This window comes from Hyaena hyaena, unplaced genomic scaffold (genome assembly GCF_003009895.1).
Source record: "Hyaena hyaena isolate Hyena2069 unplaced genomic scaffold, ASM300989v1 scaffold_87, whole genome shotgun sequence".
Classification (NCBI taxonomy): domain Eukaryota; kingdom Metazoa; phylum Chordata; class Mammalia; order Carnivora; family Hyaenidae; genus Hyaena; species Hyaena hyaena.
The window spans coordinates 907,318-934,486 of NW_024080718.1; the positions used below are offsets into that span (position 1 = coordinate 907,318).

The 27,169-nt window shown below is 40.0% G+C and overlaps 1 protein-coding gene across 1 annotated transcript in view; it reads right to left on the bottom strand.

The window, feature by feature from the left end:
* Positions 1-27,169, bottom strand: part of GNS (glucosamine (N-acetyl)-6-sulfatase) — a 53,269-nt gene that overhangs the window by 21,609 nt on the left and 4,491 nt on the right. The window contains exons 2-10 of the mRNA XM_039234280.1: positions 25,342-25,401; positions 22,602-22,808; positions 19,004-19,069; positions 18,462-18,560; positions 16,650-16,817; positions 14,675-14,757; positions 13,117-13,235; positions 10,889-10,992; positions 3,650-3,751 (exon numbers count right to left, since the gene is read on the bottom strand). Coding sequence (XP_039090211.1) covers positions 3,650-3,751; positions 10,889-10,992; positions 13,117-13,235; positions 14,675-14,757; positions 16,650-16,817; positions 18,462-18,560; positions 19,004-19,069; positions 22,602-22,808; positions 25,342-25,401 — 1,008 coding nt within the window. The remainder of the gene's footprint in view (positions 1-3,649; positions 3,752-10,888; positions 10,993-13,116; positions 13,236-14,674; positions 14,758-16,649; positions 16,818-18,461; positions 18,561-19,003; positions 19,070-22,601; positions 22,809-25,341; positions 25,402-27,169) is intronic.

Consider the following 27,169-nt stretch of genomic DNA (forward strand, 5'->3'; position numbering starts at 1 on the left):
GAGAGAGAGAGAGAGAGAACACACACAAGCAGGGGAGGGGCAGAAAGAGAGGGAGATGCAGAAACTGAAGCAGGTTCCAGGCTCTGAGATGTCCGCACAGAGCCCAACATGGGGCTTGAACTCATGAGCCATGAGATTATGACCTGAGCCGAAGTTGGACACCCAACCAACTGAGCCATCCAGGTGCCCTGTGTAAGTTTTGAAAAATGGTAACTTTTTATAACAGATTAATCTATATATTTTATGGTAGTAATAAAATAGTATCTACACGTAAATTACACATGCATGACACACCTAGCCTTTAAAAAAATTTTTTTTCAATACTTCTAGGCTATGTGATTCGTTTGCGAGTTTTTAAAAATTGTCACAAATCTCCAACATATTTTCCAATGTTTACAGGATAAAACTTGCATGGAAGCGGACCCACGCAATCCCTACCCATGTCGTTCAAGGGTCGACTGCTGCTTTTGCCCCAGAGCACAGTGGTTTTTTCCTAACTAGAAATGAGACATACAGTATGAAGTTTGTATGGAAAACATTAAAAGATGTAAATTTTCCTCTTACTGATCTATAGATTCAGTAAAATATCAACCAAAAATCCAATATGAATTTTTTCACTTCATCTGAAAAGTGGTCTTAAAGTTCATATGCAAGAGAGATAGCTAGGTCCTCACAAGGACCATGAGAGAGGTGTGCTTTCACAGATTTAATTACACAGCTTTATAACAAAACAACATGATACTGATACAAGGACAGACAGATCTGTGGAATGGAAAAGGCAACTGAGTATTTACAGAGAAAGAAATGAAACTGGCTTCCTCATACCATACCAGAAAAATCAATTCTAGATACACTGAAGACTTTTGTGTAAGAGGCAGAAGTATGAAACTATTCCAAGAAAACCTAGAAGGATTATTTTTTATCTCAAGGTTCAGACACATTTTTATAAACAAGATACAAAGGACACTATCCATAAAAGAGAGGATTTATACATTTAACTCCTGTGTTCTCATACCTTAATGCAGAGAGAGAAGAAGTCACAGACAGGGAGAACATCATGGGCAAAAAGAGGCACTTCATAAGGGAAGCAACCCAAAAAGCATAAATGAAAAATGATCACTGATCAAAAACCCAATTAAAAAATAGGCCAAGGGTCTGAATAGACATTTCTCTAAAGAAGATACACAAATGTCCAATAAACATACAACAAGATGTTCAACATCATTAGTCATTAGGGAACTGCATATCAAAACCACAAGGAGATACCACTTCACACCCGCTACGATGTAATAAAAAGAGGAGCAAGCGTTGGCAAGGATGTAGCAAATTCTGAAACCTTGTAGCCTGCTGGTGCAGTTGCTTAAGAAACAGTCCAGCAGCTCCTCAACAGGTTATATGCAACGGTAATTCTACTCCTAGGGGTACAGGTATATCCCCAAGAGACCTGAAAACATCTTTCTGCACAAAAATTTGTACACAGAATGTTCACAGCTGCGTTATTCATAGTAGCCAAAAAGGGAAAACAACCTATCAATTGAGGAACGGATAAGCCAATGTGACATATCCAAACAATGGAATATTATTTGGCAATCAAAAGGAATGAAATACCGATGCATGCTGTGGCACGATTTCTGAAAACAGTATACTCAGTATAAGAAGTAAGTCACCATAGACCACTATGTATGATTCTATTTATATAAAATGGCCACACAGACAAATCTATAGCAACAGAAAGTAGATCAGTGCTTGCCTGGTGCCGCGGGAGGGAGCGATGGGGAAGAGACTGCTTACATATCTGGGGTTTCTCTTTGGGGTGATGCGAATGTTCTAAATTTAGATTATGGTATGGTTGTACAACGCTGAATATACCAGAGTTATTGAACTGTAAACTTTAGTGAACTGTACGAATTAAGTCAAGTAAGCCGTTAAAAATGACTCATCTCGTTAATAAACAAAGAAATGCACACACACTAAGACCAAATAAAATTTTGGTCTTTTTTAACCATTAGACTGGCAAAAATTAAGCTGACAATTTCCTATAGAACAAAGGGGAATCTCCTACACTGCTGATGGGATGGTAAATTGATAGCCTCTTTGTGAGAATAACTTGGTAATGTCTACAGAAACAAACAGCATGCAGTTCCCATACCTTGGTGGATACACACACTCACTGGAAGAAGTGTATAAAAATGCTCTAACAGCACTGTTCCTAAAACAAAACTAGCCTAACAGAAAGGTTTATCGACTGACAAGAAAACAGATAATTAACTTGTAATGCATTCATACAGTAGAAATTAGGCATCGATGAACAACATGTATCAGTTTGGAAACAATGCTGAATTGAAAAAAGTCCCAGACTACATTCAGTAGGATATAATTTTGAGAGTGTGAAACAGTATCAAAACTAAGGCATCCTGTTTAGGAATATGTACATACATCACTACTAAAAAAATAAAATCCAGAGAATGGTAGCCATGAAATTCAGGAAAATGATCACTCCCACAGGGCCTGCAAAGGGTGGATACGTAGCATGGGGAGGGGCATACAGGGACGTGCACCAGTACCGGGAATATGTGAGTTCTCAAATGAGTTGATGAGTTCATGGGTATTTCTTATGTTTCAGAATTTATGTGAGTGACATGTATCCTCTAGTAAGAAGCATATGCTAATATATGCTAATAACATATATTACTATGCTAGTAATACATTATTACAGATTCAGACAGATGAGTAAGACTCACCTATATGAGTCACCAAAAATAGCCAGTGCATTTTAATACTGATCTTTCCATAGATCCTTAGGTCTGTGCAGTGCCAGACACACAGTAGGTGCTCAAATATTCTTGAGTTAATTTTGTTTTCTTTAGAATAAATTCCCAGATGGAACCGCTTAATATATATATATATATATATATATATTTTAAGATTTTATTTTTAAATAACCTCTATACCCAACCTGGGGCTCAAACTCACAATCCCAAGATCAAGAGTCATATGCTCCATTGATTGAGCCAGCCAAGTGCCCTTTAATGTGTGGGTTCTGAAATGAAAGCTCTTGTAAAGACCTTTAGCCTCCTGATCGCTCATACTGACTATACTTTTATGAACACAGTCTGAGTAGTTTTCATGTTCTCAGATAGCTGCAAACACTGGGCATAAACCTTTTTAATCTTTACCAGTTCTGTAGGGAATAAAGGCCTCCTTCAGTTAGACATTTCTTTGGTCAGCACTGGAGCAATCCTTCTGCATTTACTGTGGCCATTTCTAATTTCTCCAGGAGTTGAGAAGTTACTTCTTTTGCCCATTTTTCTACTGGGATATTAATCTTTGCTTTCTAAGAATTCCTCTAGTAGGACCAAGAACCCTTTTTCGTGTATGTTGCAAGTATTTTCTCAGTTTGTCACCTGTCTTAACTTTGTTTATGAGAGTTTTTTTTGGGGGGGGGGAGGGAAGAGAGGATACAGAAGTGTTTATATGTGGTCCAATCAGTTTTTTAGAAAACTCATTCCCACCATAGAAAAGAGAAAAATTCTATTCTTTGTTCCCCAAATTTAATAGTTTAAGATTTACATTTTTAAGTCTAAATTTATATAACTTGGAATTTATTTCAGAGTCTTGGGTCAGGCCCGATTGAAGGCTTTATACTCACCAAAATGGGCAATAAAGACATCCCATCCATCTGTGTCTTATTTGGGTTATATCCGGCAATGTCCAAAATGGTAGGACCCAAATCAATGTTGGCAACGAGCATCTATGAGAATGAGGAAAAAAAAAGCAATCTAGAACACAGTTTGTCTGAATTTCCTTTTCTACCTATAATACAGCTCTTTCCCCACCCCATCCATGAGACAAACAGCATTTACTATTATCTTTTGTATAGCCTAGACTTACTGAGGTCTTACTTATTCATTGATTCAAATATAAATACAATAATGAAAAAAACAAAGCAAAACATATAAGTTTATGAGACTTGTAACATATGCCCCTGGGAAGTTATGTATTTTTTCAACCCATAACTGTTATTGATCAAAACATTTTTTGAAACTTCTTTGGCACTGCCTACAGTCTGATGAATCATGTGAAAATGTTGGGCTAATTATTTTATACAAAGTGTTTGCAACTTGATTATTTCTATAGTTCACTAAATTTGATTTCTTTCTTTATTTTTTTTTTTTACAAATAGTTTATTGTCAAATTAGTTTCCACATAACACTCAGTACTCATCCCCACAAGTGTCCTCCTCCATGCCCATCCTCCCCTCCCCCCCACATCCATCAGTCCTCAGTTTTTGTCAGCATTCAAGAGTCTCTCATGGTTTGCCTCTCCCTTTCCCCCACCATTTCCGCCCTTCTTCTCCCTCTTGTTCCTCCGTCAAGTTCCTCCTAATCCTCCTATACGTGCAAACATATGATATTTGTCCTTCTCTGCCTGACTTATTTCGCTCAGCATAACACCCTCAAGGTCCATCCATGTTGCTACACGTGGCCAGATTTCATTGTTTCTCATTGCCATGTAGTATTCCATGGTATAAACCACATCTTCTTGATCCATTCATCTGCTGATGGACACTTAGGCTCTTTCCATATTTTAGCTATTGTGGAGAGTGCTGCTATGAACATTGGGGTACACGTGCTCCTATGCCTCAGCACTAAATTTGATTTCAAATAGACTGGCAGCTTTGAAAGCCTCAAAGGTTAAATGCTTTTTATTAATTTTTCTATTTTTGGAAAGAGAGCACACAGGAGTGGGGAAGAGGGGGGAGGGGGAGGAGGAAAGGGAGCAGAAATTGGGGGGAAGAGACAGAGAGAGAGAGAGAGAAGGAAGAAGAGAGAGAGGGAGAGAGAGGGAAAGAGAGATAGAAAGAGAATCCCAAGAAGGCTCCAGGCCTTCAACATGGAGCCCGACATGGGACTCTCAACCTCACGACCTTGGGATCATGACCTGAGACAAAATCAAGAGTTGGATACTCAATGGAATGAGCCACCCAGGTGTCCCAAAAGTTAAGTGCTTCTTACCAAGGAGGATATTCGCCCTTCTTATCATTTCTCAAACTGATAACACCTAAAAAATGTTTGCAATAGGCTGGAGACCTCAGAAAACTTATTCCAACAATGCACTGAAAAAAGTTTCCTTAAAGAGCACAAAACTTAAATGTGCTAAATAAACAGTCTAAAAATTAAAGTTCTTGTCCTGTACTTATACCTTGCCTTATTCCTTTGGTTTATTAGACTATTTTCCTTCTGTATACAAATCCTCTTTAGGACTTAAACCAGCATAGTCTAATATAATGGGACCACATATACAATTTAAAATGGTCTAGTGACCACATTAAAGTAAAAAAGAAAAAGGGGAAATTCATTGTATATATTTAACTTGACATTAACAGGCATGCATGGCTGGTGGCTACTGAGGTGGACAGTGTAGACCTACAAAAGACCGAAGCATACACCTGAAGTCACTTCAGTCACAGGTTAGGAAAAGCTTTTAGAATGGTGAAGACAAGCCACGAGGGAAACTAGAGGCACTAATGTTTACCAAGCACCTATTCCATGATGTTACTTACCGTTTCTCCTCAATTAATCCTCATCACAACCTTAGGATACAGTACTTCCCCCATTTTACAGATGAGGAAACCAAAGAGAAGTAACTGAAACAAAGTCAACAGCTCATAATTGGAAAAGCTACCATTTACTCAAAGGAAATTAACAGTCTTCAAAATTGCTGAGAAAACTTACAGCATCTTAGAAAAGGCCAAATTGCTGGGGGGGGGGTGCACCTGGGTGTCTCAGTCGGTTAAGTGTCTGACTTCGGCTCAGGTCAGGATCTCACGGTTTGTGGGTTCGAGCCCCGTGTCGGGCTCTGTGCTGACAACTAGCTCAGCTGGAGCCTGCTTCGGATTCTATGTCTCCCTATCTCTCTGACCCTCCCCTGTTCATGCTCTCTCTCTCAGAAATAAATTAAAAAAAAAAAAAAGGAAAGGCCAAATGGGATTCCTACCAACTCAGGAACTTTTAATTTAAAAACAAAACCAAAAGTAGACATGAAAGAACATCTTCAGGGCGATGTTCCTCAGGGGCCAGGTCTCCTATAGCTACGACGGCTCTTGTAGGGCAGACCAGTATGCTTATCTTGCTTGGCTCTGAATTGGTTAGTGTAATGCTGCAGCTGTCAGAAATTAGCAGTCCGTGGCATGCCACTCATGGGAAAGGCAATCCATATGTTACTGAGGAAAAAACCCACAAAAATGATGTCTCTAGGAATTATACAAGACCCAACGTAACAGAGATCTTGCCTAATTCCAAGTCTCCCAGGCAGACTGAGCCGCTCTGAACACAGTCAACAAGACTGGGTATGAATACAGAGGAGATCATGGCAGGAAAGGAAAGACTAGCAGAGGTATCACTTCCAGAACCACATCAAGGGAATAAGACCCTGGCATGTGACTAAAAGATCTTCAGTCGTGTCTAGAACATAAATGACATAAAACCAATTGCACAGGTATCAGTAACATGATCAAGGCAGTTTCATAAGAGGGGGAAAAAAAGTAAACACCAAAATAATAAAGCCCATAGAGATATAAAATGGTGACTGCCTGTTTCACCAGAAATTGCCTCAAGAGCCATCAGCTGTGTGATGGGGGCTGAGGGGGAGCTTCTCTTGAAGGAGTCTGCTCTTTGGGGAGAAAGGTCTTTAAGGTTTCAGTACAAGTCAAGAGTCACTAAGATTCAGCCCACATGCCATATACACCATCCCAGGGCTCTCTGTTCCCAGGCATCTACAATAATCACATTTTCCGTAAAAATAATGGACAAATTCTATTACCTTTTAGGCTTTTGTTCGACTAAGAGGTAAAGAATCTCAAAATTAGCATACTATGTCAGGAGATGGTAGACTTCTGATGGAAATGGGAGTAGGAGTAAAGACTTCAACAGAGAACTACACCCAGCTCTGGTTTTTACAAACAAGAATTACAATGGACACTATGGACCCGTGATGATAATAACTTCTAGAAACACCAGCAATTCAAGTTCCTAAAATGGTACTGATTTTATCAGGAAATATAGAGATTCATTTATGGATTGGAACTGAGAAACCACTGATGAGACCAAAAGTAAATTATTTCATACGTCACAGCCTCACAGTTTGGGATTGTTCTTAGATTAAAGTATATAGACCTGCTGATCAAGCCAAAGTTCTCAGAAAATTCTGGGGCAGGAAATCAAGGGATATCATGTCTTGCACAGCTGCTTATTTTTCAGCTCTAGAAGAACGACAGTGTTACAGAACTACTGAGGGAGGAAAAAAAAAAAAAAAGAAAGAGGGTTCTCAGGAGGATATCGGAAATCCCAACAGTCAAGAATTCATGTAGCAATATCAAAGGAAAGACTCAAAGCATGCTGGAGAGCACCCCAAATCCATTTAGCGAAACGCAGTGGAACTGCGTAAGAGAGCAGAGAGCTCCCCCCACCTTGGGCTGCTGCATCTGGATTGATGCCTCAGTCCCAACTTCCCTCCAAGTATGAAGCCAGGATGTCACCAAGTTACACTTGAGAAGCTTTCGATTTCCATCCTCCCAATTTCACGTAGGGAAACAAGACTTATTCTGTCCAGTCTTAAAGCCAGTATGTTGTCTTCTTGACTCCGAGTTCTATTTCCCCTGGATCATGCTGGGTCATTTTTCTCCTACTAACCTTTTTCTTGTTTAAAAACCTTTTGAAGAATTTCTACCACCAAATCTAAAGCTAGACTAAATTCTAGCCAGGGGAAAAAAACCTCAATAAGCCAGTCTTTGGCATCCACACATACCACCTGCTTCTGAACGCCCAGCAGCTGAGTCCTGCCGGTCAGACGTGCCCTGTTTTGGCCATCAGCTTCTGACAGCTCAGTTCATTATGCCCAACTCATAACTCTGTGCCACTCACACAGGACAACTGGCACTGAGACAACTATGTTGTCGACACATGATGAGTCACTCACCATCTCTGACATTCTTTGTGCTAAGTGGAAGCTGAGCACTTCATGCTTCTCAAACGACATCTGTCAGCACAGCAGTGAGACACACACACACACACACACACACACACACACACACACGGATTTAACTATAGACTTAATTTTCAGTCCTGGTTCTGCCACTTACTATGTGACCTTGGTAATTAACCAACCATCCAAGCACCAGAGACGTCCCCCAGTGTGTGTTAAGGGCGGGGTAGTCTAAGGTTAGACAGTGTCTCTCCCCGAGGAACCCCTCAGATAAAAGACAAACCCAGTAGGGTGTGGTAAGTGTGAAGCCAGCTGAGAACATGGGAAGAATACCTACCCCAAGTGGGGGCGGGGCTCTGTAGTGACTTTCCGGACAGGAGCCCTAAAGCTCCAAAGGACAATTGGTGAGGCGGAAAGGGCACCAGAAGGGCCTTCCAAACATAGGGAGCAATCAGCCATACAAAGGCAAGGAGGGGAGAGAGATGGTTCACTTAGAAAGTGAAAGTAATTAAGTACAACTGCCATATTCTGTCCCCTGAACAAGCCAAGCTCAATCTCATATTTGTGCCTTTGCATTTATTGTTCTGCTCAGAATGCCCTCCCACAAATCCTTCTCAACACCCAGGTCTCCACTCAGATACCTCGGAGGTTCTGACAAGTGTAGCTAAAGTATCTGGTTCTCCTGCACCCAGGGATTTAAGAACTGATCTTCACTGACTGCTTGGTACTCTCACTACTATGTACCCAAGGCTGCTGGCGTAAGGAGATACTTAAAATATTTTCTGAGCTATACTGTAACGGTTAAGTATAGACTGTGGAGCCAGACTCTGATACTTTTTAGCTACATTATCCTGGGCAAAACCATTTAACTTTGTACCTCAATTTCCTCATCTGTAAAAGGGGGCTAACAGTGTATGTCATAAGGCTGTGAAAGTTAAATGAACTGGTATGACTAATACACTTAGAACAGCACCTACCACACACTAAGCATTCAATAAATGATAGTTGTTATTGTTGAAATGGTTTCCTTAGAACCAAGTTTCATTTAGACTGCTTAGAGGAGGTGAACTTTTCTCCTTGCCATGGTTAACTTGAGGACAAAAGGAATGGTTTGTTCAATGGGTGGTCTGTCACATTTCATTTTGTTCTCAGTCAGCCTCCTTCCACACACTGGTTAGAAGTGGCCCTAGGAGCCCTGCTCCTTGGAAACGTGCACAGCTGCAGATACGTCCCCCAAATCAACTCCCAACGCTGAGATCTATAAAATGCTTTTAAGATTTAATGGTCCTCCAAACTTGCCTATCTCCTTTGAAAGGAGGCCCATTTAGAGGGTACTGAATTTGTAGTGGGAAGTGACTGGCTTTAGGATTGTAGGTCTTAAGAGAAAAAGAAAACTCAAAAGGAAATTATGAAGACCATTTTACCTTTCTGAAAGAACAACAGAATTCCATCCTAGCATTACAAAAGAAAATAAGTGAATTGCAGACATTTAAAAAAGTAAACGTTAGGGGCGCCTGGGTGGCTCAGTCGGCTGGGTGTCCGACTTTGGCTCAGGTCATGATCTCACAGTTTGTGGGATCAGGCCACATGTCGGGCTCTGTGCTGACAGCTAGCTCTGAGCCTGGAGCCGGTTTCAGATCCTGTGTCTCCCTCTCTCTCTGACCCTCCCCTGCTCATGCTGTCTCTCTCTCAGAAATAAATAAAAATATTAAAAAAAAAAAGTAAACGTTAAACCCCCAAATGAAAGTATCTAGTATACCCAGAAAGTATGGCTCACTTTCCAAATTTAGCTTAAATGATCTATTTGCTAATTTTCTTTTGCCTCACGGAGCTGTTATCAGGAAATTGTGTTATCAGGAAAGAAAAGACATAACTGGTAGAGCTTACCAATTCTTATCTCCCAAGCGTTAGACCAAAGTGTTTTGGATCTAGGAACAAAGTGCCTCAGTATTAGGTACCAAGCTTGGAGAAAGACCATGAACCCAAATGGAAATGGCAAGAAAAGAAAGTGGAACATTATGACAGTTCTAGGAGAATCAGTAAAGCAGAAACATTAGCAAGGAAAAGTCTCACAGAAAGAGGGACGAAGTCTTCAGAAGACTGCTTTCTATAGCATTCTACTCAAAGAGAGGTCAGATCAGCAGCAGACATCAGCTGGGAGGTGAGAAATACAGAATCAGAATCTGCATTTTAACAAGGTCCCCAGGGGGATCTGCCTGAGAAATGCTGCTGAGGGGTAGTGGACCCCAAACTGGGCTGCCTCTCAGGATCATCTGTGAACTGAAGAAGAAAAAGCAGAGGCTGGGTCTCTATTCCATGCAAGTGAGTCCACTAGAACTATTCAGGATGTTGAACCTTTCACAGTTTCAGCGGGTGACCTTGAGGAGCGCCACACTGGAGAGTCACCACTCTAGGACAAGGTGAAGATTTACAGTCTTGCAGGGAGCGCCCAGGTGGCTCAGTTGGTTAAACGTCTGACTTCAGCTCAGGTTGTGATCTCACGGTTCGTGAGTTTGAGTCCTGTGTTGGGTTCTGTGCTGATAGCATAGAGTGTGCAGCCTGTTTCGGATTCTGTGTCTCCCTCTCTCTGCCCCTCCCCTGCTCTCTTTCTCTCTCTCAAAAAGAAAAGATTTACAGTCTTGAAGGACAAATAAAAGTTACTCATCCTGATATGGTATATAATATACACGAGGCTGAGGGAGGAATACAGTTAATAGAAGGTGGCCAGAAAATTAAAAAAAGGAATCACTATTTCCAAGGCTTATAAATACGCACAGAAGATTGTAAGCCAATTAGACTTCCTCCTTATAGTAGGAGAAATCTAATTAGCCTCCTCTCCAGAGAAACAGCCGTCTTTTCTCAGGCAAGTGCTCCTGTAAATACCATCATTTTCTCAGGCACCTACCTTGCTTATCTGATTTGGTTTGATCCCAGGTCCTCGAACCAACAGTGGAACTTTGATATCAAACTCATACAGCTGTCTTTTGTCTATTGGCAAAGAAAACTGTCCTGAAAATAAAATACATGGGGTAAAAATGAAGCCAAGATAGATGTGTAACTCATTCATTCATTTAATTGATAGTAAGGATGAAAACAACTTTGTTCTACTATTTATGGTGCTTTAATGGAAAGTTTACAACTGCTCAGGTCTCTTATTACTACATGGCAGGAAATGAGTTCATCTTTAAACAAACGCCTCGAGGGACTCGGGGTCTAACACAAGACACAGTCAGCAAAAAGAATGACTGGAAAGTACTGTAACAAATACAATTTATGTATGATACTCAACCTGACCACAACTGAATGAAGTTACTCTAAAAACTGTAAATAAAGGAACAAAAATATTTATTTGGCCTTTCCTGAATAAATCAATTTCAAGATAACCAAAGAGTTGATGAGAAGTTCTTCTCTAAGGAATTCCAATTAATAAAAGCAAAAAGGACAGAATTAGGAAGTCAACATTTTGCAATTTTTGAGAGAATGGATGAAAGCAACAATCATCAATGGAAGCTTTGGCCACAAAAGGTTCACAGGACAGGCTCAGAGTCCAGGCTGATACTGCACGAGCCATCAGTTAGGAGCTTAGGTCAAGAGGGTCTGCTCAAGCAGATACCGTCACGAAGTGAAGCAACAGGAAGTACTTATCAATATCACCAGGAAAGCATTCTCACTGGAAATGTGAACTTCTGTTAAGACTAAAGATCTGGAGCACCTGGGTGGCTCAGTCGGTTAAGCATCTGACTTCAGCTCAGGTCATGATCTTGCGGTCTGCATGTTCAAGCCCCATGTCAGACTCTGTGCTGACGGCTCACAGCCTGGAGCTTGCTTTGGATTCTGTGTCTCCCTCTCTCTGTCCCTCTCCTGCTTGCACTCTGTCTCTCTTTCTCTCTCAAAAACAAACATTAAAAAACATTTTTTAAAAAAAAGACTATAGATCTAACTACCAATCTATGGAAAATGCTGACTAAAGGTAAACAAGGCCTCACAAGGCTGCAATTAGCCAAATCTAGAATATGAGATGTTCTAAAGAACAAAAGCCCTTTTTCCCAATGAGTAAGTGGCAATGACAGGCTCAGGGCACAAGAGAAATACAGGTAGATGTGAGCTTTGTCTGATCCCAATATACAATGGACCAGTCAGAAGCACAGCCAAGCACTGGTGTACAGAATCACAATGGCTGAAGTGTTTACAAAGCCTTCCGAGCTAAAACAGAAAAGCATGGGGAAGGTAGAAAGAATTTTAAAAAACTGGTCACATGTAGCTAAAAATCAAAGGTAGATAATGAGGGTTATTTTACTAGTCTCACCTTTGAGTGCTTAAAAATATTCATAACAAAAATTAAGTGCCTAGGGGTACCTGGGTGGCTCAGTCAGTTAAGCATTCAACTCTTGATCTTTGCTCAGGTCATGATCTTGTGGTTCGTGGGATCAAACCCAAGTAAGGGCTTTGTGCTGACAGTGTGGAGCCTGCTTGGGATTCTCTCTCTCTCTCTCTGCCCCTCTCTCCTGCTCTCTCTTTCAAAATAAACTTAAAAGAAATTAAATGCCTAATCAATCTGCTCCTATGCAAGCGAGTCTCAGGTTAGCAGTCTTCAAGTTTGTGAAATTTATAGGTAGGGAAAGATGACACTGGTTTTTAAGAAAATCTAAGGGGAGAAAAGGAAAGTCAAGAATATAGGGCTGACTCATATGCGGTTTTGAAAAGACAAAACATAAAACAAACCATACACACACAAAATCAATAAAACTTATTTCACAATTTCACAAGAAAGGGGTTTTCCCCCAAGACAACCTTATCTTGGTCTTTCCTCGTAAAATCTCTTAACCCTATATTCTCTAAGGTCTACCTGCCCTTTAAATCTAGTTCTGTTTCTGACCTCTTTCGTAAAGCCTGCCTCCAACCGGGCAAGCTCACTCTCTGATCCCAACCCCTAGAATATCATGTAATTTAGCATATGAAACAGCAAACAATGAAACCTGATCTCCCCATGTGCTAATGAGAAGAGCCTCTAAGCAGAGGAGTCCTGAGGACAACACCCTCCTGGCCTGTCCATCCCGATGCCAGTGCTGCTGACTGGGTAAAAGAAGAAAGGCACCTCATCAAGGTCACAGGAATACCCTACCTTCCCCTTACCTGTGTGATAGCCATTGTCTGAGGTAAAAAAGATGTATGTGTTGTCAAGTTCCCCATTGGACTCCAATCTCTTGACTAGTTTCTCCACAAGGTCATCAACTGACAGTAAAGTCTGCCACCTGGATGTGAACAGAGGGTGACAATGAGACTTCAGAAACAATGACTGAGGGAATGCTATCTTGCCAAAAAAAAAAAAAAAAAAAAAAAACAGGAGCAAAGTCCAAAACAACAATTCAAAGCCCCCAACCACACCTCCAAAGCTCAAATCCCCAACTTCCTTTCCTCAAACCCCTCACTGAAAAAAACAAATTAGAAAATTCCAGAAGGGAAAAAAACCAATTCCAGAACATAATTAAGTTCATTCCAAATTTAACTGTTTCTAAAGAAATAAATGAGGCTTTTTATAACCAGTTAGCTGTATCACCACTGGTGATGACAGCAGAAGCAACTGGAAGAGAAAGCTGTCAATTCAATACTGATGAATACAGATTCATTCCGACAGACCTATGCTACAAGTGCTTAAGGGTCTAGGCTAGGGGTTGCAAACTATGGTGATGGGCCACAGCTTGCCCACTGTTTTTGTTTCTAAATTGAGGTAAAAAATATACGACACAGGGGCGCCTGGGTGGCTTAGTCGGTTAAGCGTCCGCCTTTCGCTTAGGTCATGATCTCATGGTTCGTGGGTTTGAGCCCTGCGTCGGGCTCTGTGCTGACAGCCAGCTCAGAGCCTGGAGCCTATTTCAGAGTCTGTATCTCCCTCTCTCTCTGACCCTCCCCTGCTCACGCTGTCTCTCTCTCTCTCTCTCCTAGAAATAAATAAAAATATTAAGAAAAAAAATATATGACAAAAAATTTACCATCTTAACAAATTTTAAGGGTATAATTAGTATTAAGTATATTCCCACAGTGAAACAGGTCTCCAGAACCTTTTCATCTTGTAAATCTGAAACTCTGTATCCACTAAACTAATTGTTTTTATATAAAGTTTTATTGGAACACAGTCATGCACCTTCATACTGCCTAGCTGGGCTCCACAATGAACCTGGTCAATTGTAACAAAAACTGTATGGCCTGCCAGGTTATAATATTCACTATCTGGCTCTTTACGGAAATAGCTTGCTAATCCCTAGTATAATCTAAATAACCCTTAAGGGTATAACTGAATTTTTAGAATCGACTTAAAGCAATTCCTTGAAATTCCAAATGGCAAAGACAAATATTCTGTTCTAGTCTAAGCCTTTGGGTCTTATGCCACTACTGAGCCTGATCTCTTACAAAGTGATATTTTCTTCAGACTTACGGATTTCTTTTTTTAACCGAATGGCTCCAGTTTGCAATTATCTTAGTCCTGGGGTCCAAAGACCATCTCCTGCACAGCTGAATGTAAAGGAAGCTCAGTCTGCTTCTGGGGCAGCCGACCCCCAACCAGAGTTTCTCCCATCAACCGCTACCTCCTGATTTTCTCTCAAAGATAACCATGCTGTGCAGTCCCCTGCTCACGGGCTGATTTGGAAAGGTCCTCAAAGACCATCCAGACTGATAAAGAAGCAGCTCTTACCTTTTCCTAAATACATTATCTAAAAACTGTATTGAAGAATTAGTCATTGGGGTCTTGGCTTGCCTAATTAACCAGTGCTTGTTCTAAAATTTAAAAGAAAAAAAACGTTAATACCAAGTTACTACAATCAAACTACCAGAGTAGATAACAAAAAGGATCGTTTTATACTTCAGCAAAGGAAGAACTTATGAGAGCATTTAAGCAATTTCAGACTTCCTCTCCCCTGCCCCATGTGTTCGTAAAAACACTCTCTATAGATTATCACTCATTCTTTAGCTTCTTCCCACTACCTCCCTAATGAGAGAAGGCCTGGACTCCTTGTTAGCAGCATTAATCAGCATTTAAAGAGATTTAGTAAAAATAAATAAGTAAATAAATAAATAAATAATAATAATAATAATACTGAGAAACTATTGGCTAAAAGGAGACTAAATTTGTAACTTTAAGTCTATGCTCTGGGTCTATTACCCAAACCACAAAAGGGTAAATGATTAATTTTACCTTCCATTAATTTTTGTCCTAACAAGCCATCATTCTATCACTATTTTTCTACCCAAGATGCCAATCATCCTAGAGCCTTGGGAAAAGTCTCATCATTGCAATTTCCTAAAACTTCAAACCCAAATCTAGAGAGTTCTTCTCATTTAAACAAGACACTCACAGTTCTAAAAAACAAACAAAAAAAAATTCCCATACATCATTAATTCTCTCCTCCCTATTCATAAAGCCCTAAGTCACCATCTCCCAAACTAACATCCTCAAAAGGTTCTTAGTTAACGTGTTTGAGAAATGCTATAGAGTATACCCTCCAGTTGGAAATTCACGTTAGAACAGGAATATCTCTGAGAAATTCTGTAACAGTGGCCTACTTAAAATTTCTAAACTTACTTGCTCTTGGGAACTTCTATTAACTTCTTTTGGAATACAACTTGAGAAAAGCTCTCTAGTTCAAAACTCTGTTCTCTCAGCTTTAAAAATCATACTCAGGCACTTGCCTACAATGTGCCAGGCAACTCACTACGTATTTCTAGGTCCTTTAATCCATATAGCAGCTGCATGAGGAGTAAAGATCTCCCACTTGAGACAGAAAAGCAGAAGTGAAGCATCTTGCTCATGGTCAGGTCACTTAGCTAGAAAGTGGCAGTGCTGAGTCTAAGACTCATTCTGTCTACCACTTCACGAGCAATCAAGATATCTGGGCAACAGGCATGAGGCAGTAGAGTATTTCTGCCTCTGAATCCGTGAACTGCCTCTGCCTTGTGCAAGGAAAGCATAAGTAACTGGCATATAAGGCAAACATTTAGGTTGTGGCCTTTAATTATATTCCCTGCTGGCTCATTTCTCCATTCAGCTTCCTCTTCCAGTCATTCTGCACTACATCGCCCCCTTCTTCCTATGCCTCGGGCCTGCTGAGGTCCACCCACAGAAGGCTGCTGCAGGCCTTGCTCAGCCCCAAGGGATGTGCCTCAGCCACTGAGAACCAGCACAGAAATTAGGAGAGTGGGGGCACCTGGGTGGCTCAGGCAGTTAGGTGTCCAACTTCAGCTCAGGTCATGATCTCATGGTCCTTGGATTCGAGCCCCGCGTTGGGCTCTGTGTTGACAGATAGCTCAGAGCCTAGAGCCTGCTTTGGATTCTGTCTCTCCCTCTCTCTCTGCTTCTACCCCACTCATGCTCTATCTCTGTCTCTCAAAAATAAACGTTAAAAAAAAACAAAAAACTATCAAGAGAGCCTGCAGTCAGGAAAGATGACATTTCTTTAATATTCCCTGTGGACTCTCCGGCTGCTAACTGCCTATGTGGCAGAAAGCTCATCTGTGCTTCTGAAGCAAATTTATACTATCTACTGCACTTGACTGAGACAGGTACAATTACCTTTAAAAGATCTGGAATGAAAATGGACTACTGGCTCAAAGGCTCCCTCACAAGTTACTTATATCAAGTATAGTTTAATTCAAGGGTTGGGGGAAGCTACCGTTCCATGGATGTTGAAGTTCTTATTTCTTGGTGCAAAGACGTTCTGGAAGGCCTTCTGGTACTGAGGTGCGGCTGTCCAAGGTGAATGAGGCGCTGGTGTGGAGATCATCATGAAGAATGGCTCAGAGTTGGACTTGGAGTCCAGGAAGCCCAAGGAGATATTAGCCTGAGATATATAAAATGTGTCATCACCTACCCAACAGTTGAGGACTTCAGAAATGCATGTTCTCAGGTAAACAGGAGGTACAGGGTCATATTAGCTTTTAAGCAATCTTAAGAATTTTAACAATCTTAATCTAAACACAACTTGCATGTTAATCTTAACACAATCTATGTCACTTAGAAGTGTGTTGTTGGATTCGGTTTTTAGGCAAAACTTACTTTAAAAATGGGAAGCTATACCATCCTAAGAAAGGAATGAAGACCGTAATGATTTTACATGATCTGAAGATTGTTAAGCTTCCGATAAGGAAAGAAATAGTACTTTGACCATTTAAGTATTAGCTTATATTAAAATAGCTTAGAGACTGCCTTTGATGCCTTAAAGAATATAAAAAGAGTCAACCTAATTCACAACAGTGGGACAGGTGAATCAAATTACCTTAATCTTATGAAAAATATACAGAACATAGATATCATAAGTTATCCCAATAAAAGCAGCTAAGCTGAATGAACAACATTAAATCCAAATACATCACGCCAGGATTTTAATTTATATTGACTTATATTTTTTGTTTCTTTACTGGAGATGCATCATGAAAATGAAAATATCCCACATACATGCTATGTTTTTAATTCTTATAATCAAGGGGCATCTGCGTGGCTTAGTCAGTTAAGCGTCCAACTCTGGCCTTCAGCTCAGGATCTCACGATTCATGAGTTCGAGCTCCGCATTGGTCTGCACTGACAGCACAGAACCTGCTTGCAATTCTCTCTCTCTCCTCTCTCTGCTCCTCCCCCGCTCGCTTCCTCTCTCTCTCAAAATAAATAAATAAACTTAAAAAAAACTGTTCTAGTTGTTACATCTTCTTTTATCCCCATCAACTCAAAGTAAACTCAAAGGATACTGACTGCATCGATTTCCTTTCACCATCCCACCTACCTGCTGTGTCAGGAGCCTGTGGTTTCCCAACACGCCAAGCATACTCCTGCCTCAGTGCCCTCACACTTGCTGTTCTCTCGTCTGTGGCAACCTCTCTTCTGATCTGCACAGCTCACGCTCACTTCTGTCAACGTTATCTAAGTAACTCCCATACACTGCCTTATTTCTCTAACGGATCACTCAGAGGGATTCTGCTTCATCTACTGAACACCTGCTATGCTAGTGTCTGAAATATTTGCTGAATGAATACTCTATGGAGGGCTGTCGCTAAAAACACCTTAGACAGGAAAGTCTTAAATTCACCCAGTTTCATTCTGATATATACATACACAATGCCTTAAGAACTCCCAATTCCTATCTGCTCACCTTCATGGTGAAACTGCCATCTCAGAGCCTGGGAGTGAAACTGGGGTCAAGAGTAAAAATCTCTAAAGTAAAACCTCTTCAAAGTAATCTCTATAGTCTTAGAGATTAGCCTTTGGAAAAGGGATTTGTTGCTGGAATTTCAAAAACATTAGCTCTGAGCCTGGCTTATATGCAAAGAAAAATACCCTCAGGAGTTTTAATCGGTTGGAAATACTCTTTGGTCTTTAAATGAAGTTATTATTCATTCCCGTTACTCAATATGACCAAATCCAAAGGTTTCCTAGGCAGAACCTTTAATCAATCGTGAGCTAAACCTGCGAGGACAGAGCTTCAGTAACTCACCAGGACATCTGTCAGGTAGTCCACACTGTAGTTTTCACCATGCTTTCGTGCCTTCCCATTGATAGAGAGGGTATAATTATAGTATTTAGAATTCTTTTCCTATTTGACAGGAAAGTAAAAGTTGTTATGAGGTCAGCACACCAAATGAAAGTCAGAAATCATGTTAGGCTAAACTATACTGTTTCAGTAGCGATAAGACATCAAAAAAAAAAAAAGTAATTGCTCAAGTCAATACTGAATTGGATTCGCTGACTGAAGTTTTATTAAATAACTACTAACATAGTTTCAATAATACGTCGTAGTTTAAAATGCCACAAGTAGATCAGACAGAACAGCAAAATGTAGTTAAATTTTGTGTGATGCAGAAGAAATATCCTGCAAGGGAGTGACTTGTAATCAACAGACTTTCTTTTAAGGAGATAAAACAGCTAATCATAAACACAAAGCAATTCATGTGAAAAATCAGAACTAAATTAAAGAGTAAATACATTTCACATCTGTAGGGCTGTGTGTGATCATCACTGATGTCAGTAACCACTCACCAAGGCATACCAGTAACTCCAACCCAGAGGAACATGCTCTAGTCCACCTGCATCGGGGGCTCCATACTAAAACACAAGACAAGCAGGGCATCAGAAATCCTTAGACACGACCAGATCAGAAAGAGGACACTTTTAAGGGCACCTGGGTGGCTCAGTCGGATAAGCGTCCGACTTCAGCTCAGGTCATGATCTCACGGTTCGTGGGTTTGAGTCCCGTGTCGGGCTCTGTGCTGACAGCTCAGAGCCTGGAGCCTGCTTCAGGTTCTGTATCTCCCTCTCTCTCTGACCCTCTCCTACTTACTCTCTCTGTCTCTCTCTCAGAAATAAATAAAACATTAAAAAAATTAAAAAAAAAAGAGGACATTTTTAGAATCTTTTTATTCTATTTTAATTTTTCTGAAGATGGGCACATTCAATTTTATTAAATTTTTTAAGTGTTTATTTACTAGAGAGAGTGCATGTGTGCCACCAGGGGAGGGACACAGAGAAAGAGGGAGACGCTGAATCTGAAACAAGCTCCAGGCTCCCTGCTGTCAGCACAGAGCCTGATATGGGGCTTGCATTCACGAACCGTGAGATCACGACTTAAGCCATGACCGACATAAGTCGGTCACTTAACTACCTGAGCCACCCAGGCGTCCCTAGAATCTTTTTAGATCAGTGTCTGAAATATGGTAGATGTGAGGTGCCCAGGTGGCTCAGTCAGTTAAGTGTCTGACTTCAGATCAGCTCAGGTCATGATCTCACGGTTTGTGAGTTCAAGCCCTGCATCAGGCTCTGTGCTGACAGCTCAGAGCCTGGAGCCTGTTTCGGATACTGTGTCTCCCCCTCTCTGCTGCTCCCCAACTTGACACTCTCTCTCTCTCAAAAACAAACAAACATAAAAATTGAAACATGGCAAATGCTCAATTTTCCCAAACATATAAACCAGTCAAAAAGTAAAAAACACTAGAATCCTAAGAACTTGAGAAGCAAGAGGTTGCAAACTAACGGCCAGTACGCCAGATCTAACCTGCCAACTGTTTTATATGATCAGCAAACTGAGAGGTTTTCCCCAACCATTAAAAAATACAAACAACAAAGAATAAAGGAGTATTCTGTGACATGTGAGTTACACGAAACTAAAATGTCAGTGATAATGAAGTTTTATTGGAACACAGCTGCACTCACTGTTGATTTTTATAATGTCTGTGGCTGCTTTCATGCTACAACGGCACAGTCAAATACAGAAGTCCCCCTCCATTTGCAGTTTCACTTTCCGTGGTTTCAGTTACCTGTTACCAACAGTAGCCCCAAAGCAGATAATCCTCCTTCTATCAGAAGGTCAGCAGCAGCCTAACACTATGTCACAATGCCTAAGTCATTCACCTCACTTCACCCCATCATGTATGTATTCTACGATCTCAAATCATCACCAGAAGGGTAAGTACAGCGTGATAAGATATTTTTAGAGAGACCATTTTCACATAACTTTTATTGCGTTATATTGTTACAACTGTTATATTTTACTTTAGTTGCTACTAATCTGTTACTGTGCCTAATTATAAATTAAACTTTATCACAGGTACATATGTATGGGTAAAAACATAGTAGATATAGGGTTCAGTACTACCCATAGTTTCAAGCATCCCCTGGGGCCTGGAAAAGTACCCTCCATAGGTAAGGATGTCATCACAAAGGAGACATTGCCTGCAGAGCCTAAAATATTTACTTCTGGCCCTTTCTAGAAAAAGTCCACGTAGCTTAGGTCACAGGATTCATTTCCTGAGCTACTGATGGCATAGACTGAATACTCCCAACTAACCTTGTGGCTCACAAGGGCCAGAATCATATTATGATCTCTCATCCTATAGCTTCAGTCGTCCTGATGATGAAATCTACTTTCAGAGCTCAACTGATTTGAGGAGATGAATAACTGACCATAGAACCATCCTATTTAATCTCGACAAGGTTTAGTATTGCCCACTTAAGGAAGAATCCTTGAGAAATCTTTGTATTTTTAAAAAAAAAGTTCATTTATTTATTTGAGAGAGAGAGAGAGAGAGAGAGAGAGAGAGAATATTCCAAGCAGGCTCTGCACTGGTGAGTCAATCCAACAAACTGTGAGATCACGACCTGAGTCAAAACCAAGAGTCAGATGCTTAACCGACTGAGCCACCCAGGCGCCCCAAGAAATCTTCATATTTTAATGAATTTCTCCTAATTTTATATGTAGATTTCATGATCTTAGATATGCAAAGTAGTACATTTTCTGTTTATGACCCACAGCCTTATCGCAAGAACGTGGTATCTGTAATTATTTATCATGGTTCTTTTCAAACTGACTCTTCTTTCAAACTCACAAGGTTGCAAATTCTCCAAATTATTGTGGGGAGGGAAAGAATGAAGAGAAAATTCAGATAAGATATTAGGATCTCCAGCAACCATGGATAAAGTGTTTAAGAAAATGTACATTTTTTTCTTTGTCTCGCATCCCCAATTTTACTAGAAAAAATAACCCAAACTCTCTCACATAAACTATTTCCTTTAAGTGTGAACTCTGGGGGCGCCTGGGTGGCTTAGTCGGTTAAGCGTCCGACTTTCGCTTAGGTCATGATCTCGTGGTTCATGGGTTCGAGCCCCGCGTCGGGCTCTGTGCTGACTGCCAGCTCAGAGCCTGGAGCCTGTTTCAGTCTGTGACTCCCTCTCTCTCTGACCCTCCCCTGCTCACGCTGTCTCTCTCTCTCTCCTAGAAATAAATAAAACATTACAAAAATTAAAAAAAAAAAAGTGTGAACTCTGAATAGAGCTACGGCCAATGTGGCAAATGTGGGGGCCATGAGAAACTGGGTGTCTCTCCATCCAGGCACACAAGAGGCCAGCATACAACCGCACAGTCATATGCTTCCATGGCCTGAATATCCGAGGCTCTGTGTGCTTCCTTCCCCTTCATTACTGATCTCTCCATATTTTGTTCCTTTTTCAGGTTAGAAAATGGGTTAAGTCTTAAGTTGTTACAATGCAGGAAAAATGGCAGAAGGAAAAAATTCTTCACTCTGATCTTGATAAAGGAAAAATGTAAACAAAGATGACAAACAGTCACAGGACAAGCAAAATTCTTGAAGAAAAAGGGGAAGATGCATCAGATAGCAGCAGTCATAGGACAGTTTTTAAATAAATGCTATCAGGCTACTTAAAGGAAGAATAATTGAAGCACCGGGGTGGCTCAGTTGGTCACGCCTCCGGCTCTTGATTTCAGCTCAGGTCATGATTTCAGGTTTTTGAGTTTAAGCCCTGCACTGGGCTCTGTGCTGGCAGGGTGGAGACTGCTTGGGATTCAATCTCTCCTCTCTGCCCCACCCCTGCGCTCTCTCTCTAAATAAACACACTTTAAAAAAAGAAAAAAAAAAAAGGAAAGAATAACTATAGAACCTAAATCAAATAAATATGTTCATGTAAGTAAATTCTTGTTTAATGGGCAGATCAGGAGAAAACATATACCCAAAACATTTCAATGTGACTAAAATGGATACTAATTAAAAAACAATTAACATGAATTACATTAATTCACATCGGTAAGGCTTTTTTTTTTGAGGAATAATCAGATTATTTAACATACCTCATTTAAGTACTTCCCTGCGAAAAAGGTCTGATAACCACAAACTGATCTGAGAATTGCTGGGAACGTATTTGGTTCTTGCATCTTCTGCCAAGACTTACTACTGCAGTTTCCCTCCAAAGTGTTGTTCACAACGTGATGGTTATGTGGGTACTTCCCTGTCAAGATGCTGGCTCTGCTCGGGCAGCAGAGAGCACTTGGCACATACTACAAAGGGAACAGAAGCAAAAAACCCAGTTACACCGGAAAGATGGATTTCTCATCATTTCTAAAGAGAATAAAGAAAGCTACTCAATACTCTAACTTTGAATTTCTAGTTTCCCATGGAATAGAGGGTGGTTTTTTTTGTTGTTGTTGTTTTAAAACACATGACACACTTCAGAGCTGCTTTAAGTTACATAGTGGAGACAGTAAATCAGATAATACAGACCAAGAAAACAAATTTATGTTGCAACTGGATTCTTTCTGCAGAAAAACAGTGGTTCTAATCTCATCTGCCAAAGGCATATTTACATGGTTGGAGCTAGGTCTTAACCAAAGATAAAGAATACCACTTGAATCTAATGTGAACCTGTACCTCCCAGCTACTTTTCAGTATATCTGTAGTTTTATATACTTCCTGTATCACTGAAGACACTGGACATAGTTTTTCTACTCTAATTGTATTTCTATTAGTTTCTATCATCAATAAATTTAGCCCATTCTACCTGATAATTGTATAGGCCTTAGTACACATCACCAAGCCACTTTAGAGAGTAATACTAGTTTATACTAGCAACAGCAGGGAAGGAATGCTCATTCAAGCACACCCTTGTCAAAATTACATATTATCCCTTTTAAATACTTAGAATTTCTCTGGCCTTTCAAATTGGATTTGGCATTTTTAAATACTGGCGAGGATGAACATTCTCCACATACATACTGACCAACTCTGTTTATGTGGACGATTTGTTCACGTGCTTTGTACATTTTTTTCCTCCTGGGGCATCAGCTTCTTGTTACATAAAAATTTGAGTTGAGGAAGGATTCAATCACATTACAAGCTGGCCACTTTTCACTTCTGCTTTTTAATTTTGTTAGATATTTGTCTTCTGTAATTTTTACATTGGCAACCCTTGGATTCCTTTCCCATCTTTGTTTGCTGACCTATTTTTTGGCCGATGTCACATTGTAACTTCATATTTTATTATCTAGAAGAGGAATTTCTTCCTTTAAGAAATTACCTTGATTGTTCTAACCTACTTATAATTCCAGATAAATCTGGAATCACATTATTCGGCCTAAAAAAAATTGTGTTGGGATTCGGATCAGAATAAACTAATCTTATGTCTTCCCACCAAAAATGAGGGGTGTATCTACGTATTAAATATCTTTGTTAACTCACTCACAAAGTTCTGTACCTTTATTTATATAGGTCTTAACTATTACTGGCTACCACCAGCTATTCCTAGATACTGGTATATGAATGGGATCTTTTCTCTCTCCTCCTTGGTACTTCTCCTCTAACTGGTTATATGGAAGAAAAATTATTTTTATTTTTTCATTATACTTTACTAAACTCTATTAATTTAAAAAGTTTTCCAACAGTTCCAGGTTTTCTAGGTAAAAAATCCAAAAAAGTGGAAATAACAATTTTGTCTTTTCCAATTTTCCAATTAATTCTGCAGGATGCCAACGACTAGACAGGTCAGAACGGCATTAAGTGGCAAGTAGTACACCCTTGTCTCATTCCTGACAGCAATGCCCTGAGTCTTTCACCTCAACTGGTATGCTACTTGTTCGAAATACTCCTCATAGGAAGGATGCATTTATCAGTGTAATAAACTACCAGGAAAGGATGCTAAAATTTCAGAGGACTTTCAAACATCTATTAAGATGAACATCACATTTTTCATCTTTCAACTGACGGTCTTGTTGGTGGACAGTGTAATAACCCCCACTCTGTGGTACTTCCTATGAGTCGGGTGCTGACAGAAGTGCTTGCTTTACATGTACTAACTCATTTAACATCACAAAGACCCTGAGATAGGTTTCAGTACCCTTATTTACAAATGGGGAAGCCAAGGGCCAGAACCTTGCCCAAGGTCACAGTTAGAAAACAGGCAGAGATGGCATTCAAACTAGGTGATCCAGCTCTAGACTCTCTGCTCTTAAGCCCAACACTATCCTGGTGTTTAATGGATTTCCTGTTAAGCTAGACTACTACTTATTTGGTTATGTGCATGGTTCCTGAATTTTGATTTTATTATGGACTTTTATATCTATGTTTATATATACATATATGCTTATGTTTTACATATACACATAGGTGAATATACATACACACACAGATGTTAGCTTGGTTTGGTTGCTATTATCTTTCTCAGGTTTGATTATCCAGGTTAACTGGACTTCGTAATGTGGCTGGCGAGCATTTAACACAAAGCAATTTACGCAGCATGAATGTTACAGGATTCTTAAGATCCATTTTCAAACTTCAAACAGTAAGGTTTTAAAATGAAATTCTTTAGTTCTGAGCTACAGACCAAACTGGCTTAGAAAATACCTACAATTAATGTTCAATTAGTAAAAAGTAATGCTTCAATTAAAAGAATTTAAGTCACATTAAATAAGGTTCTCCCTTTAAATCAGGCATCTAACTAGGAAAAAAACCATGTAGATTACACTAGATTTCCCAAAAGAGAGTGTTTCTTCTTAGAACATGAAAAAAAAGTCTCACAAATCTAAATTCAAAACTTACAGCACTGGAGAAGGTCATCCCCATTTCTCCAATGAGAGCCTTGGTTTTTTTTAGTGGTGTCTGCAAAGTAAATAATTACCTGTTAAACCATTTCCTCCAATAAACAAAAACACTCAGACCAAAACTCATGTTTTTGCATCTTACTCGCAATGATCGGCTCCATCAGACACTAAGAAACCACCAGAAGATTCCTGTGTGATTCTTGAGATGAACCAAACAGGTTCAGTTACGTCCCCTGCAAAAGGGTCCTAATGCTTGCAGGAAGGGAAAGTTCACAGCTGACAGCATTATCCTAACAATGCTGATTTCAAGGTGATGAAATTTCAGTGTTCTCATTCATTACCAGCCCCCTTCCAAGATAGATAGGGCAGATCTCCATTAATTCACCTTTAGAAGCAGGCTGTGGGATAGGATATAAAAGGAGCCTTCCACCCTTTAAAAGAGAAATAACACGTAGGTTCTAAAAGCCAGATAAAGCCCTGAGGCCCAGAAGAGGACTCAAATATCACACATTCAGTGGTGGAGCCCAAGTAAGGACTTGAACTAGGTGGCAAATGGTAGAGACAACAGTTAATCTCAAATCCTAGAGTGAGGATAAAAGTAGGTCATTTACAAATAACATATGTTTGCACGTATAGGAGGATTAGGAGGAACTTGACGGAGGAACAAGGGGGAGAAGAAAGGGGGAAATAATGGTGGGGGAAAGGGAGAGAGGCAAACCATGAGAGACTCTTGAATGCTGACAAAAACTGAGGACTGATGGATGTGGGGGGGAGGGGGGGATGGGCATGGAGGAGGGCACTTTGGGGATGAGCACTGAGTGTTATGTAGAAACTAATTTGACAATAAACTATTTGTAAAAAAAATAAAAATAAAAAATAAAATGAAGGCAAATCATAAAAAAAAAAAGTAGGTCATTTAAATACAAATAAATGGAACACTAACAATCTTTATTCGGATTCCAGACAAAAGGAAAAGACAACTGAAGAGGCTCCATTTAGTTGTATTATATGAATCAGTTTATGATTTTGAAGTACTTTTTAAATGTAAGACCATATTCTGTGCATTTTTAAGTATATTAATGTGTAATAATTTCTTAATCTAAATATGTTAACAAGGGTCTTGTTTACAATGCTGTACTAATCACTCTTTCCCGCTGATTTAGATAGATAGTAAAAAATCTAAGGAACCCGTAAGCTCAAAAGGATGAGAATCCTAACTTATTCAAGAAGACTTCCATAATTTCACGAGTAGATCCATAATCGATTCCCAGAAAATGTTATAGGTATGTAAGGTCTTCACTAATCTTCAGAGGCAACGTCACCCATTATGGTCTCCCACAGAACATCACTGGGTGTTACCTTTAGGTAAAGAATACTGGGCTGAATGAAACGCGGGTTTGATGAAAAATCTGCATTATGATGACACAGGGAGGGGAAATGAGAATACAAAGTGGGGAAAAGGACTATGTGAGTTGATTACATGGGACTTAATCCTCAAACTGTCTGGTAAACATGCAAAACTACTGAAAAGTATCTGATTGATAGTGAAGACTATACTGTGTGATTTTATTTTACTTTTTTTGAGAGACAGTGCACATGTGTGCGTACAGCAGAGGGGCAGAGATAGAAGGAGAATCCCAAGTAGGCTCCACACCCAGCACAGAGCCTGACACAGGGCTTGACCTCACAACCTGAGTTGAAATTGAATCAGATGCTTAACTAACTGAGCCACCCACGTGCCCCTACACTGTGTGACTATAGCCTACTTCTCAAAACACTTAACATGTGTCAGGCTCTGATCTAGGCAATGACGGATAAAAGACAGA